At 43.0% G+C, this 17,607-nt stretch overlaps 1 protein-coding gene across 1 annotated transcript; it reads right to left on the bottom strand.

Annotated features, from left to right (window-relative positions):
- Positions 1 to 377: 377 nt before the first annotated feature.
- XPNPEP3 (X-prolyl aminopeptidase 3) lies at positions 378 to 17,497 on the bottom strand. The gene is made up of 10 exons (XM_062008479.1): positions 17,369 to 17,497; positions 15,493 to 15,609; positions 12,598 to 13,005; positions 10,649 to 10,851; positions 9,717 to 9,779; positions 8,242 to 8,355; positions 5,513 to 5,598; positions 4,672 to 4,855; positions 3,057 to 3,177; positions 378 to 2,635 (listed from the first exon to the last, which is right to left on the bottom strand). The coding sequence occupies exons 1-10, from the start codon at positions 17,427 to 17,429 to the stop codon at positions 2,469 to 2,471; spliced, it is 1,524 nt and encodes a 507-aa protein (XP_061864463.1). The 5' UTR covers positions 17,430 to 17,497; the 3' UTR covers positions 378 to 2,468.
- Positions 17,498 to 17,607: the final 110 nt, after the last annotated feature.

The following is a 17,607-nucleotide window of genomic DNA, read 5'->3' as shown; positions in this document are numbered from 1 at the left end:
CAGAATATGGAGCCAGACACAGACTCCATACAGACACATTTTGCATGGTGGGGAACAGCAGCCCTAGCAGATCCATTGCTCCCTACTCAGCAGTCACAAACTCTTATTTACTGACAGAAACATTAGTCCACAACATTCCTAAGACCTACTGGTGTTTGCAAGTTGCAGGATTCCCCTGAGAACAGAAATTAGAGTGTGCCTACGTTTGACAGCGTTATTTCAAATCCAAGGTAGTTAATTTATAAACTTCCCTAAAAAATAATGCTCTTTCTGGAAGTGCTTATTCAACAGCCACGCAACTTGGTGGCCTGAGAAATCACTTTCTGCAAATTATCTTATTTTAAAAATAACCTTTTCATATTTATTTCAAAGGCTTATTTACAGTAAGTACAATCATTAACTCTGCCAGGTACACAGGCGGATGTGCAGGTCAGCACACATCTGTAGCTCTCAGGTTAATGTTATTTTGAGCTGCTACCATAGTTCCAAAATTCAAGATTTGTCCCAGTTGACATGGCTCTAACAGGTGTAATTGGAACAAAAAACATGTTACAGGTCAGAATAACATCAAGTATTTGTCAGTTCTGTGTTCTAAGTTCACTTAACAAGCATTCCTTCTAACCATTTTTACAGTGTACGTACCACTGTAATGCATGAGCATCAAACAAAAGCTCCCAGCAAAGATTAGCAGATTATCTTAAATAGGTGAAACTCAATACATTACACTCCATAAAAGCATTTACTTTTCCTTGTGTTTAAAAACCAAAATGATGGTGTGTCTTGGCTGCCTTTCAAGTGCCAAATTCAAACTCCAGTGCATGCACTCAGCTCCCATTAAAAGCGATGAGAGATGCAAGATGCTGTCCATTAAGTGAAATGAAACATAGAAAAGAAAAAAAACACAAGGGAAAAACCCCAACCAAACAGATTTTGCTAAAGGTTACACAACAACAGAGTCAGAGGTTGAACTCAGAGACCCTGACTACCTCCCCCACATGCTTTTTACTACAGTCACTGTGAGGAATTAGGGCAAACTGCAGAACAGGCAGCAACTCTGATTAGAAAGCAGAATGGATTAAGAAGCAGTGACATTACAGTGAGTTAAAAATAGGCAATACAGGAAAAGAAGAGAAAAAAAGAAAGAAAATTGAGAATAACAGATGAAAAATACTGAAAGCTACCATCAGAAAGTAAGATGCTGTGATGCAACAGTAAGCATAAATAACAGGAGATGCACCCATGAGAGGCATTTTTCATACATGTTCAATAGCTGATTGTGAAAATATTTTCAGTAAATACACAGATGCCATGCTTTCCTCTAGAAGGTGTATTTACTACTGCATTTAAAGGCCTGGGTGGTAGGCTGATGTTGAGGAAAGACATCTCTTCACTCCTCGCCCATCCTGGCCTAATCACATTTGCAGCTGCCTCAGAAATATTATTAGTTACTGACTGCACTTGGCAAAACCCAAAAGGTGGCAGTGACCATCCCCTCAGAGTTCTGAAAAGGAGGATTACTTTAAATTCCATATAAAAGCTGTATAAAGACTTGAGACTCATCATAGGGCAGACTCTTCAAAAATACACTGCTGAAGTTGCTGACACAGCACCGAACAGGAAGGTGCCGTGACTGTCCCAGAATCAGGCACTTCACATCTAGGTGACAGTCTACAGCTCATCAGTGGAGTCTGGCACAGCCAACATGGCCCCTACTTCATGGGGTAGAGGCAGGCTGAGAACAGGAGACTGGAATGGACATTTGTGACAATGAGCTCTCCTGAGCCCTATCTGTCCTTTCTCAAACTGCCAAGCATTCCCCGTAAGCTGAAAGCCCAGACGATCTGTTTTTCCCTGCTGCTGGCCTATTTTGCATATGCCTGAGCAAGGCTCAAACACATTCTTATCCTTAAAATACTGAAAGTGTTCTTCACAGGCTTCACATAAAACCATCTCCCAACCAAACTCACCTTCCTGACTAGCAAAAGCCTTTCTTCCAGGGATCTGTAACAATCAAAGCTGAGACATTTTATTTCCCCTAAATAGCATTTATCAAAGCATCATTTTAAAAACTTGACCGTTGTGAAACTACTGCTAAAGAGGGGCAAAATGGGCCCTGGTCTCAGCAGTTGTACCTACGCATCTGGAGAGGAACCTGGCTGAAGCCCTGCTGGTGGCACTGACAATATTCATCCCTCCAAGGGCACCAGAACGGATGGATCCAGAAGGACAAATCCACCTGTTGTCCTATAACAGCTCAAGCACTAATCAAATCAAAAGGAAAATACACACAGAAAGTTTGCTTTTCTTTTTCACCAAGTTTTTAGCATTTCACTTCCCAGCCCCAGTCTTGGAAAGAGCCATCAACTGTCCACACCCCCTGTCACTTGACAACTACAGCCAGCTATGGGGATCTGCATCCCTGGAGGGCTGCGTGTCCCGAGGAGGATTGAAGATGCAGAGAAGGGGCATCACGAGCTGCGGCCACAGATCTGCTCGATGTGGTAAATCTCCTTGGGACAGTCAGCAGACAAGATGAGAGGTGCACTCTCTGTTATCACAACATCATCCTCAATGCGCACACCAGTGCCTCGAAACCTCTCCGGGGCACTCAGGTCATCCTCAGGAATATAAATGCCTGAAAGAAGAAAAGGAATTAAAACACAGAACACTCCCAAGAAAAAAACACTTTTCCTTACTGCACCATCATGAGAGCAGGGTGGGATTTTCAGGAACGTGAGTTTCATCATGAAAACTTTTAGTAAGTAAAGCTTCTCTCTTTCCTCTCACTGATGGCAGTTGGTGGCCAAAGAAAGGAAAGTGTCTCTCAATGCCTACGGACACTAGCATGTTAACAAAAACTTCCACAATTACAGCTGGCCACTGTAACACTTCTTACTCTCAATGTACAACCACACTTCTTTCTCTCAATGCTACGTTCATAATGATTTTAACGATGTTCTAGATAAAGAGAGGAGACAAGCTCTAAAAACTGGTTTCCAGCTGACAGTTCCACATCCAGTGGGAAGCAGAAAGTAAGATGCATAACATCTTTTTACCTGGTTCAATGGTTATCACCATGCCTGGCTGGAGTGGGAGCGACCGGGATATATCTGGGGTATCATGAACATCCATGCCCAAGTAGTGTCCCACGTGGTGTGGGCAGTACTTCCGTACAGCCTAGCCAAAGACAAAACAAGTGTCATGGAGACAAACGCAGTTTAAACAGTTAAACTTGTTGTTTATCTGTTGATGGGGAGTTGTGTGCTTAACTAGCAGTTTTCCTGCCATGACTAGGTCATCAGAGGCTGCCTTCCATTTACAAGAACTGGATGGCCCTCAAAACTCACCAGTACCAAGTGCCTATTATGAGCATATTCCAGACTGCCTTTCTCCCTCACTGAAAAGAAAACAGCCCAAGCCCATCACCACCTCAGCATGTCAGGCAAGACTTCAGTTTTTTGCCCACTATGCTTTACTGCCTTAACCCTTTTAATCCTTTAAACATTCAAGCTCTGCATTGCTTCCATCAGCAGAGCCTGACAACAGGCAGCAGCCGATACAGCTGCTATGTGACGTGCCAAAGAGGTCTCTTATGCACGACACAGCAAGTGCTGTGACCATTTCACTCAGCAGCTACAGTAGGATTTTAATCCACCTCTACAGGGCACAGACACCACCTCCCCCCTGCGCCATCCTAATCCCCCTCCCTCCAGAGACATGCTCCTTGACAGCAGGAACCAAAGAGCCAATTCCTCCTCCGCTCCGCACTCCTCACTTTCACCGGGGAGCTGAGCTGCAGACACTGATCTCATCTGGCTGTGCTGCCACCTGCAGAGAGAGATCCGGCATGGCAGCCTCTGCTCATGGGCAGCAACTTGGGCTGTTATTGTGCGGGCACCAATAGGACAATTAAATCTGTCAGATATCTGTCCTCCTGCCAAAGGGGTACTTCTGTCACCTGGTTCCACCATCGTACCCGTACTGGCATCAACAATTACACAGGTTTGCAGCGAGACCCTATGAACTTCTCTGCAAACCAACCCTATTCTATCTGCAGGTTCAGCCCTCAGGAAGAGCAGTTTCCCTGTGGTGCTCACCAGGTAGCTTTGTGAATCCCAACACTGACACGAAACATGCAGAAGAGGCAGCAGGTGGAATGATTGAGAAGAATGGGCTGCACCTTTTGGTGGCACTGCAGATTTATGCTGTGTTAAACAGATCACAAAACTATGACTAACTGCCTGCAGCCAGCCCTGGACTTAGAATTTTGTGTTAGTGCCAATGTCTTTACAGGTCCCTTCAGACTGTCTGGACTCTGAAGCTGCATCTACACTAATGAGTCGTGCAGACCATGGCATTGGATCCGTAGAGTGAAACAGCAAATGCCGAGGAACTATTATTCACACTATGTGCACTAAGACTGGGGGGTTATTTCAGACCAAATTGTGCAATGAATGGTTGAAATGCATCTTCAAATTCACCCTTCTCTGAGAGAAATCCAGTCCTGTGCCAAGACCAGCCACCCTGTGAACTAAAGCACAGTGCACGGTGCTGACTAGAAAACACATCTCAAGAGCACATCCTTCAGCCAAACTAAAGCTACTAACGTAACCCAAGGAGAAAAGAGTCAGGCCTAGCAGAGGGAAGCTGGAGTAAAAATACTTCAAATACCTTGAAGAAGTGGCTCTCGGTGATGCTGCTCTTTAGGATCCCCAATTCTTTCAGTTTCTCTCCAATAAGGCTCAACATAAGGCTGTATATATTTTCTAGACTCACACCTGGGGAGCAGAGGCTCAGGCAGGACTTCTGGATATCCAGGACAGCCTGGTACAGTTCTGCTTGGGGTTTGGTGAACCTTAAAATCATTGAGAAAAGGAACAAAGACAGTTGTCACAATTAAACCTCTACCCTAGAACCCTAATTTGGGGGCAGACTTGGTTCTGTGTCAGTGTAGTGAAAGTCAAAAAGGAATGCAACTGTATCCTTACACGAAATGGCAAAGAAGGCATCACTGCAACATGCCCTTCCACACAATGGGTAATGGCAGGGTTTCTCAGCTGACAACCTAACCCCAAGGCAAAGCAAAGCTACTGCAGGAAAAAGAATGCACTTGAGCCAAAACATACAGGAATCAAACACACAACCACAGGGATGTCACACCAGTAAGTTCACAACTGGCAGAGCGATGTTCAGGTCAACTAAACTTCTGTTTTCTTACACAGAACCAGAGCCAGAGACAGTCGAAAGCACAAAAGCCCTCTCTGCACTGTAAGCACTCTGTCATAGCTGAAAATAGCAGTAATCACACATATTCATGCAGTAATTAATGAGGCAGTAGGGAATACAGCTTCTCATGTTGAAAGATTAGTTTACATAATTTGATTACTCTGAAGAACCACAGAGTGGGACACGTTAAAACTACTCACATAGAGATTAAACACAGATAACACTCAACCCATCAACTACTTAAGAGCCTCTCAAAGTTCTTCACAACAGCCGTATTGCAGCGCACCTTCCATTGATGGGCCAGGTCCGCGTGATGTCACTTACGTAGCAGGAGGACTCACATCCACCATCTAGTAAGACCAGTTCACCATCCTGGAGAATGACAGGAAAAAAAAGCTCCGTGGGTCAGTCTGGATATTAACTGAATTTATTTTTCTGTCTAAGAGCAGGAAAGGAGATTTTGTACTTCCTTTTTGCAAAGCAGATGCAGAGATGTGAATTCCTTTTGCAGAGCAACACTTTAGGTGCTGCTGTTTAAAAATAGGCTGTACCAGGTGGATTGTTTCTTTGCAAGGTGGTCTCTGACTGTTCTTATCTTCGACCTGAACTCTTGGCACGCTGTTTTTCAATCACTTTGGAGTTTAAAAAAAAGGCTTTTTTTGGAACTAATCTGCACTCTGAGACATCAGTCCCACTCACATCTGGATCACTTCAGCACACTACAGCACTCTCACTAGAAGTTCTCTCCTTGTGACTGAGACAGAAGGGGTTTGCAACAAAAGCATAGATCCCACAAGATTGCTCACCCACAAACATTTAGTCTTGTCACAAGGCAGGAGGATGCAGAAAAATCACTTCTCTATTACTACGGTAAGTGCACTGTTGAATAGCTTGTATCACTTTTCCTGTTTTCTTCTGGGACTTTCTTAACTGCTCTAAGACATACTTCTGATATACTTCTGCTCTAAGATATACTACCTGGCGATGAAGAAAAAGCTTTTGGAGATGTGAACCTCTAATTCACTTCAGCAAAACTGTTCCATGTTAATTAAATCACTGACAGCATCGTCTTCCAGAAAGCTATGCAAAAAAAAGTCAAAGAGCCAGGAACAAAACCACTGCCTTGCTTGCTCTCTTTAAAGGAGCTAAGAACAAATAGAACAGTGAGATCTGGACAAAGTTTGGATGAAATTCTCTGTGGATTTACACTACTTGCAAAACAAGGCCTTTTATAGAGATTCACTCTGCAGATCCGTGACAGTGCCAGCAGCCATCATGTGGAACGAGAAGGAATCATTTTAGCAGAATTTCACTGCTAGTACTACTTCCAGTGCTAGCTAATACCACTGTGTACAACACGTGTCACGAACAGTTACACAGTGGATAACCTAGTAGCGAGCAGATCTCGCTATGCCACAGAACAGACAGGCCATTAGCTAGTCCTTCAAACTGCATTTTTAACTTTTTCAGAATAGCTGGTTCAATTCTTTAAACAAAACAGTAAATTAAAGCACCTGCTCTCTTCCAATCAATTAAACAAGCTAAATAACAATTTATTGGCAAAGGGAATTTAGCCTGTGGTTTGATTGTCCAGTAAGTGCCTTAAGTCACACATTTTGTCCTCTCTTTCTTTAAAGCTGGATCCACTAAGTAGTGGACTGCATGAAGTCCACTTGAGACCATAAGCAGCCTTCAGATACCTTCCAAATGAGACACTTTGTTAGCCAATTTGGCAACAAGATCTGCAGGAAGCAGCACACAAAGGAAAAGAAAGAATCAAGTTTATGGGTTTAACCTCGTACTTAACAGTTTTGAAAATAAAAGTGACAGTCATTGAACTGAACAACTTTTAACAGAAGCAACTGGAGTTACAGGAGCATCCCTGACCTTGGATGACAGTACAACAAAGAAGGCTTCTTTCTGCCAAAGCAGCCTGTCATATCTTTTGTATGTCTGTCTCTGTAGATCATTTCAAGGTCTGCTAGCATGCCAGCTTCAAGGAGAGACAATGCTAGTAGGGAAGTTTCATCCTGCATTAAGACTGGAATAATATGTTCCTCTGAAAAATGAGCTGTGAGTAGAGCAGTGGGGGGAATATTGTTCCTGAAAATACTTATCCGAATCTGAAGGTGTATTGTCAGGAAAGCTGGAAAGCTTCAATTTAATAACCTGAATCTTCAAATTAAGACAATTTACCTACAGCCATCTAATTCAACTCTCAATATTTAACACTGATCCTTTCCTTCCGTGTTCCTCCTCTCTGCTTTGTTGGCCTACATGGAGTCCAAAATGGTTTTCAGCTTCACCAGAGCAGGAATGCATTGTTGCACTTTATGTTGCAAAGCAAGGCCAAGCAATGAAAGTGGCAGCAGAGGACTCCCCACAGTGCCTTCACTCTGCCTGCTGCAGTGGTCCCTCTCTTTTGTGAGGTTAGTAACCCACCCAGCACTGCACACTGCTGCACACCGTGTGAGAGCATGCACACTTGCTAAATTATTTGCAAGTTTGTTTGCAAGTCCTTCCACTGTCCAGAAAGTACTGTAGAAAGTCAGAGAACAGGAGAAAAGAAGATAGTGTCATGGTTATGTACTGGGCATGACCTTCTGTGATATGGAATAGCCCTTTGGCTAGTTCTTGGCAACTGTCCTGGCCACGTTCCTTTCCCAGCTTCTTGTGCACCTGCTTGCTGGCAGAGTCTGGGAAACTGAAAAATCCTTCACTCAAGATAAGCACTACTTAGCAGCAACCAAAATATCAGTGTGTTATCAGCATTATTCTCACACTAAATCCAAAACCAGCACTGTATCAGCTACTAGGAAGAAAAATAACTTTATTCTATCTGAAATCAGGATAGAGAGAGACTAGATGGAATAAAGTTAATCTATCACTGACAATAAAACTAACCAGGACAGGACTCCTTTCCCCTGCTCACTTGAAAATATGGGGTTTTTTCAATCTGATCAGTCAAAACAAAGAGCATCTGCAGCACTGTATTTTAAGTTACTTATGGTTTACCTTGATGAGCTGATTGTTCTTCACATAGTGCAAAGTGTTTGATCTATTGCCACCAGCAACAACAGGGGGGTAAGCCAAGATGTCAGCGCCACGAGCCCGGCACTCATATTCAAACTGGAATACCAATTCAGAAAGGAGACTGTTAGTGCTGATTCAGGTGATTAACTGCCTAGGACTATTGTAATTCATGTCCTACAACCATTTTCTTAATTTGTACAACACAAAGTGAAACTGGAAAGTCAGTTCACTACATGCAAGCAGCCTTGAAGGTTTTCCAAGAACCAGAGGGAGAAAAAAAATACAGAACTATCTAATTCAAGAGAATGTTTTAAGCCTGCATCTGGTGTCATGGAAGCTCTTTCTGGTGCAAGCTGTTCAATATTGTATCAAACACTCATTATGTTGTCATAAATCCAGGTGTTCTTATACCAAGTAATGCTCTTAGTTGCCATACAACTTTGCAAATGTTCAAAGATATCAAATGTCAGCCTGACAACTGCCGTGTTTTGCTATTGCCTTTTAAAATGACAAAGTACCAGCACACTTACAGCAGTATCTATTCTCATAACTGCTAAGAAGGTTTGGAAGCATGAACTACCTTGATGTCTGAGGGAAAAAATCAAAATCCCAAAAGGTGTCGTAAGCCCCAAGATCTTTACCTGAGTGATGAAGACGATTAACACATGGAAATGAATAAACGTACATCTATGAAGAGGGTCTTGATAGTCTATATCCTCAAAATATTAATAACACATCTTTTCTATAATTCCCAAAAGCATATGGGATGGAACACTCCAGGGCACCCACATATAGTAAAGCAGGTTTTACAGTCCCGATCTGGAGTGAAAAATTCATCTGTAAAACACATCTCAATTAAAATAATTTTCTTTGCAAGTTAGTACTGCTGACCAGCCCCATGCCAACACAGGTATGTCTAAGCCATAATAGAGGATCAAATCCTACTGATGTTTCTCAAACAAGCATCTCACTGCAATTCCTTACAAATATCCACATTCAATTGACAACCAGTTATTCCATATTTTGCAACTGAGAGGCATCTACGCTGCTTCAAGGCTGTGGTAATCTGATGTAGTAAGAGGCTAGAGTCAAGAGAAGCAGGCTTTACACATAGGTTTGTAACTACTTACATTCTGTACCATAGGACTGTATTGTAGAATGAGATAATAACTGCATCTATGATTGTTAGTTTTTGTCTTTAAATACAGTAGAAAAAGACATCAATAAGAGATAAACTTAGACAACCACGATGTTCCTTCAATAAGGGTAAGGCAAGTACAGCTGAAAAAATTCCTCACATTGACCTGTCTGCACATCCTAGGAACCACAAGATTTGGGAGAAGGAGAAATGTGCTACAGTGAGAAAAACATTATAGAAATATCTGAGAGTTCTTGTTTCCTAGAAGGATAATCAACATCCAGCCCTTTTATCTCATCTCCAACCACGAAGTACTCACCTTTGCATACAGAAAGGCTTCATCCACTGGGGATTTGCTGGCAAACATTGTCTCCACGAAAGCCTATGGAAAACAAGGGCCTTTCAGTTAGCAAAGGAGCTTGAACTTGAGAGTTCATTTTTTTTTTACTTGCTGTCTTTTCGGGAAGGCCCCATATCAGCTGGCTCAGAACACAGGAACAAGAGGTAACTGAAAAGGAAGATTGCTGTCAAGACTAGAAACAATTAAGCCCTATTTCCTGTGCAACTGTATTTAGGGTCTGATTCACTCTCGTGTTTGAGAAAGATTATATGATTGAAGCTGATCCCATGGGTTGGGATTTTACAAGTTGTTTCACCTGTGGATTCCATTGTACACAACAGGAGCACCCTACGCAGCTTTTCCTTCAGAGAAGTACAAGCTGTGTCTCTCTTCTACTTGTCTATCTATTTTAATAACATTTACAAAAACATAATTGCATTGGAAGTTACCCGTCAGATTTGTTTAAAGATGGGCAATGAGTTCAGATGGTATTAGGGGAACAAAGGGAACTGGCAGACACACACAGGCAATGTGTTCACAAAAACCTTGTTTCCTCAAAAACTACAGGATGAATGTGAAAGAGAACGGTGTGGGAAGGAGAAAGGGAAGTTGGGAAGAGAGTAAAGATGCTACTCCTGCTCCTAATAGATACTGCTTTTAAACAAATCTAACTGCTGCTGGCTTTTCTTGGTTGGAATTACACTGAGAGAAGCTGGTAGTCCAAGCAGTCTTCCTGTTTCTTCTTGTCATGTGAAGGGAGCTGAGCCCAACTTGATGGTTGAGACACAGCAGTTCACTAAAAGATTAGACCACAGCTACCTTTCCAACCCACGTCATCTTATCAATAGCCCTTTCCCTCAACTTCTTTAAAGGAATGCACTGGTTCATTTGGAAAGCACACAACTCCATACCTGTGCCGTCACCCGTCCAGCTATCTTCATCCTTTCAATCTCTGCAGGAGATTTGATCAGCCGAAGGTTTTGCACTAGATGCCGGATGCCCTGGATGTGGTTTTTGTTCCGAGCTTTTATCTCAGCCAGAGGCTGCAGGTAGTCAGAGTGCAGCTCTGTATGCACTGGTTTTGTCAAATCATACCAAACAACGTTTGATTCACCTGGAATACAAAATACAAGCTGACACAGACAAAAATAAAGGCAGAAATGTCCTCTCCTCACTGAACAAACTCATTCCTCCTAAACTAGACCCATTGCTCTGTTTGAGAGATTCATTTCTTCTGAGTCTGCATTTACAGACCATATAAGCACTTCCACTGTCACAGGATACTAGTAATCTCTTCATGTACGTTTGACAAGTCCCCACTTCTATGCAAACACTGGGTTTTACGATCATCACTGAATATATGTATGTATCTTGCACAGACCCACTCTGACTTTGTTTATCAAAGTTGCTGGTGTGTAAGCTAAGCAGCCATTGCACTGCAGTGGTGCATGTTCTGAACCGTTCTCTCATTTAGCCTGTCCCTCCAATGCTGTAAGGCCATCTACCTCTTACCCATCACATGGAATCAGGGTCATTATTAACTATGTTTCAGAGTATCTTTAGAGAACAACTGCTCTTCCAGCCATTTAGAGAGGAACTTACTGAGGACAAATACATTTATCTATGTGGAATTTACTTAAAATATCGGAGTTAGCACTCACATTCTCCTCACAGGAACATTTTAAATGGGAATGAGTAGAAAAGTCATACTGAGACATAGCTAATGTCCACCTAGGCCCTTCTTCCTTGGTGACAGCAGCCATTAGCAGATGCTTACAGAAAGACTCTAGGAAACTGAGCAGTTATGAAAGAGTATTTCCCTTAGTATGTCCTCCCCACCTCTGGTTTCTTCAAGGCTGCATCTTCCTAACAGTGATTAACTGCTTTTGATGGATCTCTCCCCCATGGAGCTTAAAAAAAAAATTAACCCATTTATACTTTTGATGTTCCAAACCTTCCACGAATGACCTACAACTTAAAAGGTGTTAAAACCTGTCACACAGTCATTTCATTCAGTATTCCCTTTGTAAATTACGAAAAATAGCAGTTACTTATTACCTCTGTGCCTTCCATAACCATCTGCATCTTTCGTATCTCACCTTCTGTTTTCTCTTTTTCAAGCTGAGCAGTTTGTTCAGCATATACCTCACATACAGTCCATACTTTTGATCATCCTTTTGACCTTTCTGTAACTTTTCTATTTTCAATACATCATTTTTTGAAACAAAATAACTAGAATCCGAGATGGTATTTAAGATTCCAGGACTCATTCTGTTTGTGTAACTCCCCAAGCACTTGCCCTTTTTATACTGTCATAAGCCTTCAGCTTCATTTTATAATGCATTTAAGTTCACTCTGGATTACAAGTTTTGAGGATACATGAACGTTAGATGCAGAATATATCTAAAGGACAGCAAAGTTCTTATTTCTGACTAAAAAAGGTGAGTGGACCAACAACCTCCCCAAGTCTAAAATGAATAAAACACCTTCCAGGTTTCCTATACTTCATCTGGTTCTGGCTCTGTCAGCAAAAAGCCATGACTAAAACAGTAACCTGGTTTGCCATGCTCTCTTGCTTATCCCTTTCTTTGTGTTTCACAGATGTGTACGCTGGCATTCACATGTGTGCGTAAGAAATTCAGAGGGGAAGAAACACTATTATTTTCAAAAGTACATATCCACTGGTGACCCTCAAGAAGCTAACAAGAATTTCCAACTGCCTTTGTCCTGCTTTTGTGCCCCCTGTGCCTTCCCAAGTTCATGGCATTCGTGCATTGGTGTCACAGGCCACCTTTTAAACCCACACCACTCAGACTCTCCAAACCACATCTCATCTCCTTCCCCCTACATTTTTTGTTACCTTTCAGCTTGGTCACCAAGTGACTGAACTCCTCAATGGTATAAGCTTCATCTACTCCCGTGAGAGCAATTGCCCCATCTGTGCCTGATCTGGGCCCATCCCACAGCTCTCGGCTTGGATCTCTCCGAGGCACAAAAAGTATGGATTTGTGGCAGGGCAGTGCTTTGCCAGGAATGCTCTGCAGCACCAGGATGCTGTCAGGCTCCTGGAACCCACAGAGGTAGAGAAAGTTAGTGTCCTGGTGGAAAACATAGGGGATGTCATTGCTCATGTAGTATGTGGGGTTGGATAGCAGAATCACTGTGTGGTCCAATCCATCCCAGTCATGGGCTTCTCTCTGGATCAATGACATCAGTTTGTGTCGGCGAAGAGCATATTCCACTTGTGACAATCCTGGGGTTACTTCTCCTGTGAATACAAAACAAAGCAGACCAAGGCACTCATGATATTTTACTAGTCACATGCCTTATCCTTGCCCACTCCCTGATGTCCTTCGTACGTGCATGGCTTTGTTGTGGTCCCTCATCAGCCTTTCCATTGTGCCCTCATGCACCTCTTCAGCTTCCATCCCTGTACCACATCCTCAATGAATCTGCTCTTCCACCATGCAAAGACTGAAACTTATCTTAACAAATCGGATTTTCTGTTACATGTCTCTGTGCAAAAGCAGAAATCACAAAAACTGGTAGACTTAGACCAACATCTGAAACAGACGGGTGTTTTCAGAAAGACACGTAAAAAAAAAGCAGGGGGAAGGGGCAAGGCAAACTGGACTTTGACTGCTGAAAACTGATGGCTTTTACAGCATCTGGACATTGAACAGAAGATTATCTCCTGTGGCTAAGCACGTATTTCCTCAGATAAAGCTAGAATGTCTACTCAAACACACACTACGTCAACTCATAAAGTAACTAGTTCTAAACCATAAGGGACGTTACATTTACTTGGGAGATTAGGCAGAAACACAGAGGTTGCAGAGCCTAACCAGTCACAAGACTCCAGGCACAAGGAAACTCCAGGCTGGCAGCAAACTGAGCTTAGAGACAGAATCTTCTCCAGGGCAGGATGAAGCTTTTCTCAATAACTAACAATTCAAATGTTTCCAAAGTTAAATACTATATTCCTAATGACTCTACCTAAAAGAATGATCTCTTAGATGAACATTCATTTTAAACTGCTCCAGTCATGAAGGATATGAAGCACAGCAATCAAGACACTCACCAAAACCAGACTGAAGTTGAAAGAACAACCAACAACAGCTTAAGTATGTATTTTTAAAACTGTAAGACCCCTTAACTATGATTTAAATTAATACTTAAGCCTTAATCAGTACTTTGGCTAATACCCTATTTTAACACAGACCACAGTTTCATACTGTTAGCTTTCTATTTCCACAATCATTTCTTCTTCTTTTATGTATTATGCAGTGACAATTCTAGAATAAAAATTGAAATTTCTGTACTGTAAGCAGATTCCTGCATAGGTGAGGGAGGAGGGTAAAGTTCTATCCAGAATGTTGACAAAAAAAGAGTGTAAGAAAAATGACATCTGCTGTATTTGCATTAAACTTTATAACTTTTCAATACCATGCATCCCCAACACCTCTTTGGTGAAAAGTCTTTTGCTTTAAAGAAAAAAACAAACCCTCTGTTTACTCTGTATATCTGGAAATGACAGACAAGACAGAAACTGGATTAATGCAGTCTGATCCTACATTTCTGCAATATTATTCCGCAAATTGAATAAGCTCAGTCGGGTTCCTAACTACTACAAACAGTCCAGGGAAGTTTAGAAGCTGCAGTAGGGTGGAACATGGGGGATCCCATTTGTCTTCCAACTGCAAGGCCAGGAAATTCTCTTTGCCTTAAAAGCATTTGCTTTTTAAAACAATAATTGCAATAAAACAATGTATTTAAAGAAAACATCACTCCTTTATTAAACGGAAAACTACTGTGGGTGGCTAGAATTCATCTCCAGTGTTTCGGCCGTGAGTATTTCTGACGTGTCAGCCTCATTTACTGTGAGCTGTTAATCAACACCCCGTGCAACCTGATCTAATACTGAAGTTAGCTTAGCTTTGAGCAGAAGGTGGACCTAGTAACTTCCTGAGGTCCCACCTGACCTGAACTCTCCTACAGTTAAATATGCAAGTGTATAGTTTACATGTTCACCTGTTCTCTCTGTATACCCATCTATGGAAAAAAACCCACAGAATCAGAATATTTTCCTGGACACAGTCTTGAATAATTTTCACTTCAACTGTTGGGGTTTTTTCAGATTTAATCATGGTCATCTCAAACCTACATGTTCATCTTCACTAATCTCACAAACTGCAAAACCTCAGCCTTTCTTTCATCGTTACCTTCTAACTTTATGGCCACAATCTCCTTTTGTTCTGTTCCTCACAGCTTGAATACTCTTCTGAATGAAGCACGTTCTTTAGACAAGTGGTGTCCAACTCTCACTAAGTCTCTCCCTGATCTCCTTTTCTTAAAGACACTTTTACTTGGTGGCTCACATTAGATATGAAGCATTCTAGCAGTTCAGCTTGCAGGAAGGACCCCCTCTTAACATAAATTGTGTTGTATTTTTAGGACAACGAGCTCCCAAGATGCCACTGCCATGAAAGGCCTGCAGCACCAAAGTCAGTGAGGCCATGCACGCCATGAGAAAAAGGTAAAGCGCTATCACGAGGCCTATTTTTGGAATCGGTATCATCTCAGGCAAGGAAATTAACTACTAAATATAATTACTGCCTAATGAAGTTAATGATAAACACTGAAATCACGGACACCTGCATGATACAGCAAATCAATACTCTGTGTCCTAGGCACCTCAGAAAAGAGAGGCAAGGAAGAATGTCAACGATTGGCTCACATAGGGCCAGAACCTAACCTGGTTTGAGGAGGTGTGGGTGTGTGAAGGGGCTGGGCTGGCCCAAATACCGGTTTGGAATCTTCTTCTGCTGGGCAGGCTGGATAGAAAATCTTCGGAGAGCACATGACTTGCAAACTAGAGGAAAAGAAATGCACCATGTCAAGGTAAAAGATCTTTTGTGTTAGCAAAGTGCAGAGTTATACTCTAATCATCTGGCTCTTAGTCGTGTTCATTGACCTTATATGGTATAAACATTCCTCCTTCACTTCTCAGTTTGTTGTGTACCACAATACGAAACAATGTGCGCACAATTAACGACCAAATACTCATAACACCGACTAAGTGTGATACTGTGACTTGATCTAGGTGGATGCGTGACCTGATCAAAGGGAACCCGCTTTAGCGGGAGGTTGGACTGGATAATCTATCTCTGAAGGTCCCTTCCAACCCCATACATTCTATGACTCTGTGAAAGAAATGAATGGATGTTAAAGATGACAATCCACCTAGAAAACCTAGAGAGGTGTGTTGGTTTGCAAATCCCAATTTCTGCACTTGGTGTTCAGGGTGCACTCGGCCCTCTTACTCCCTTGCTTGAAGCATGACACCAGCATATTGTCTCTTCTCAAATATGTCTTTGAAAAATATCACCCATCTGGAACAATTATAGTTGTCAAGATCTTTTTTTTTACTGGCGATGCCACAAAGAAACAGGTTTATACAGCAATGTGATGTTTTTCTGTCTGAAATTCTTGTCTTGATTTCTGTCTTGATTTCAATTTCTGTCTTGAATTCTTGTTTATCTATTTGATTTATTTCACAGTAGCATTAGCCAAATTGAAAACAGTTCCTCAGAAGCATACGGCTATGTAACCCGCTCCTAAATCCCCACATAGCCAAAGCAGACAACCTTTAAAGAGAATTACAGGTGTTTATTTGGGAGCTGGCGGTGTGCACGATAAGACAAAAGCTGAAATTAATTGCCAGAGACGTCACTAATTTTGGAATTCTCAGTCACAGCCTTTTGAAAGGGAGGAATTGCTTGTGCCTAGATACAAATCACGAGACACCTGATCTAGGTGGATGCGTGACCTGATCGAGGGGAACCTGCTTTAGCGGGCAGGTTGGACTGGATGGAAGGAGATGACAGTCATGTTTCCTAACATCTACCACCTGATATTTTGGAAACTCATTCTCTTTTATGTCACTTACCATGTGCCTGCTACAAAATCAAGCTGCCATAGCCCAGCACTGGATCCTTAGAATATATGATCATCAACCCTTTACTAGAGACAAGCAAGTACCACATAAGCAAAACAAACTGCCTGTCTCTTGGTGAGCTGGGGACTGGGCACACAGAGCGTGGATTTTCTGTTGGGAGCCAGTATGATTAGCCACTAATTGAAAGTTATTTATGCATGACAACTGATAGTCGTAACATAAAGCATTCGCTATGCGATGATTGACTGGACTAAAGACTCTGGAGATGCAGGCTGTGAAACAGAATTGCGGCTTTGTATGCAGTTCAAAGCGAGTGTTTCTCTCCACCTACACGAAAGCCTGATAGGACAGCGTGCAACGACACAGCAGAGCACAACCGGCATTAAATAAAGCAATGTTCTGAAGACAGCAAGGAGCTTTCCACATCGTTGCTTTATTTTTCACACGATGAACCGTTCTTCCCTCGGCTTCAGCCGTGACTCCGCCGCCGGAGAGACCCGCTGTCCCGCGCCCCTCGCACCCGCAGCGCAACAGCCCCACCGCCCGCCTCCTCAGCGCTACCGGGCGCGGAACGAAAGGCTCCAAGAGCCGACAACGCTCGACGTGAGCCCCGGGCGCTGGGCTGTACCACTGAGGCGAAGCTAAAGCGTGCGCGGGGGAACAAGTCTCTGACCTGGGAAGCCGCGCCAGCCCCTCACCGCCGCGAAAAGCCTCCGGGCCGGAAGGCGCGACATGTCCGAGAGCCGCGGCGATGGCGGGGCTCACCCCCCACCCTGCCCGCGCACGCCCGGGCCTTCCCCGCCACGGCGCCGCGCCATGACGCCATCACGGCGCGCAGGCACCCGACACCACCCTCCCCGCCCCGCCGCCAATGAGCAGCGCCAGCCCGGCTTAGGCGCCTGCACAGGCCGC

This window comes from Colius striatus, chromosome 1 (genome assembly GCF_028858725.1).
Source record: "Colius striatus isolate bColStr4 chromosome 1, bColStr4.1.hap1, whole genome shotgun sequence".
NCBI classification, from domain to species: Eukaryota; Metazoa; Chordata; class Aves; order Coliiformes; family Coliidae; genus Colius; species Colius striatus.
The sequence above is the reverse complement of the archived record's forward strand: the minus strand, read 5'-3'. Positions and strand labels throughout refer to the sequence as shown.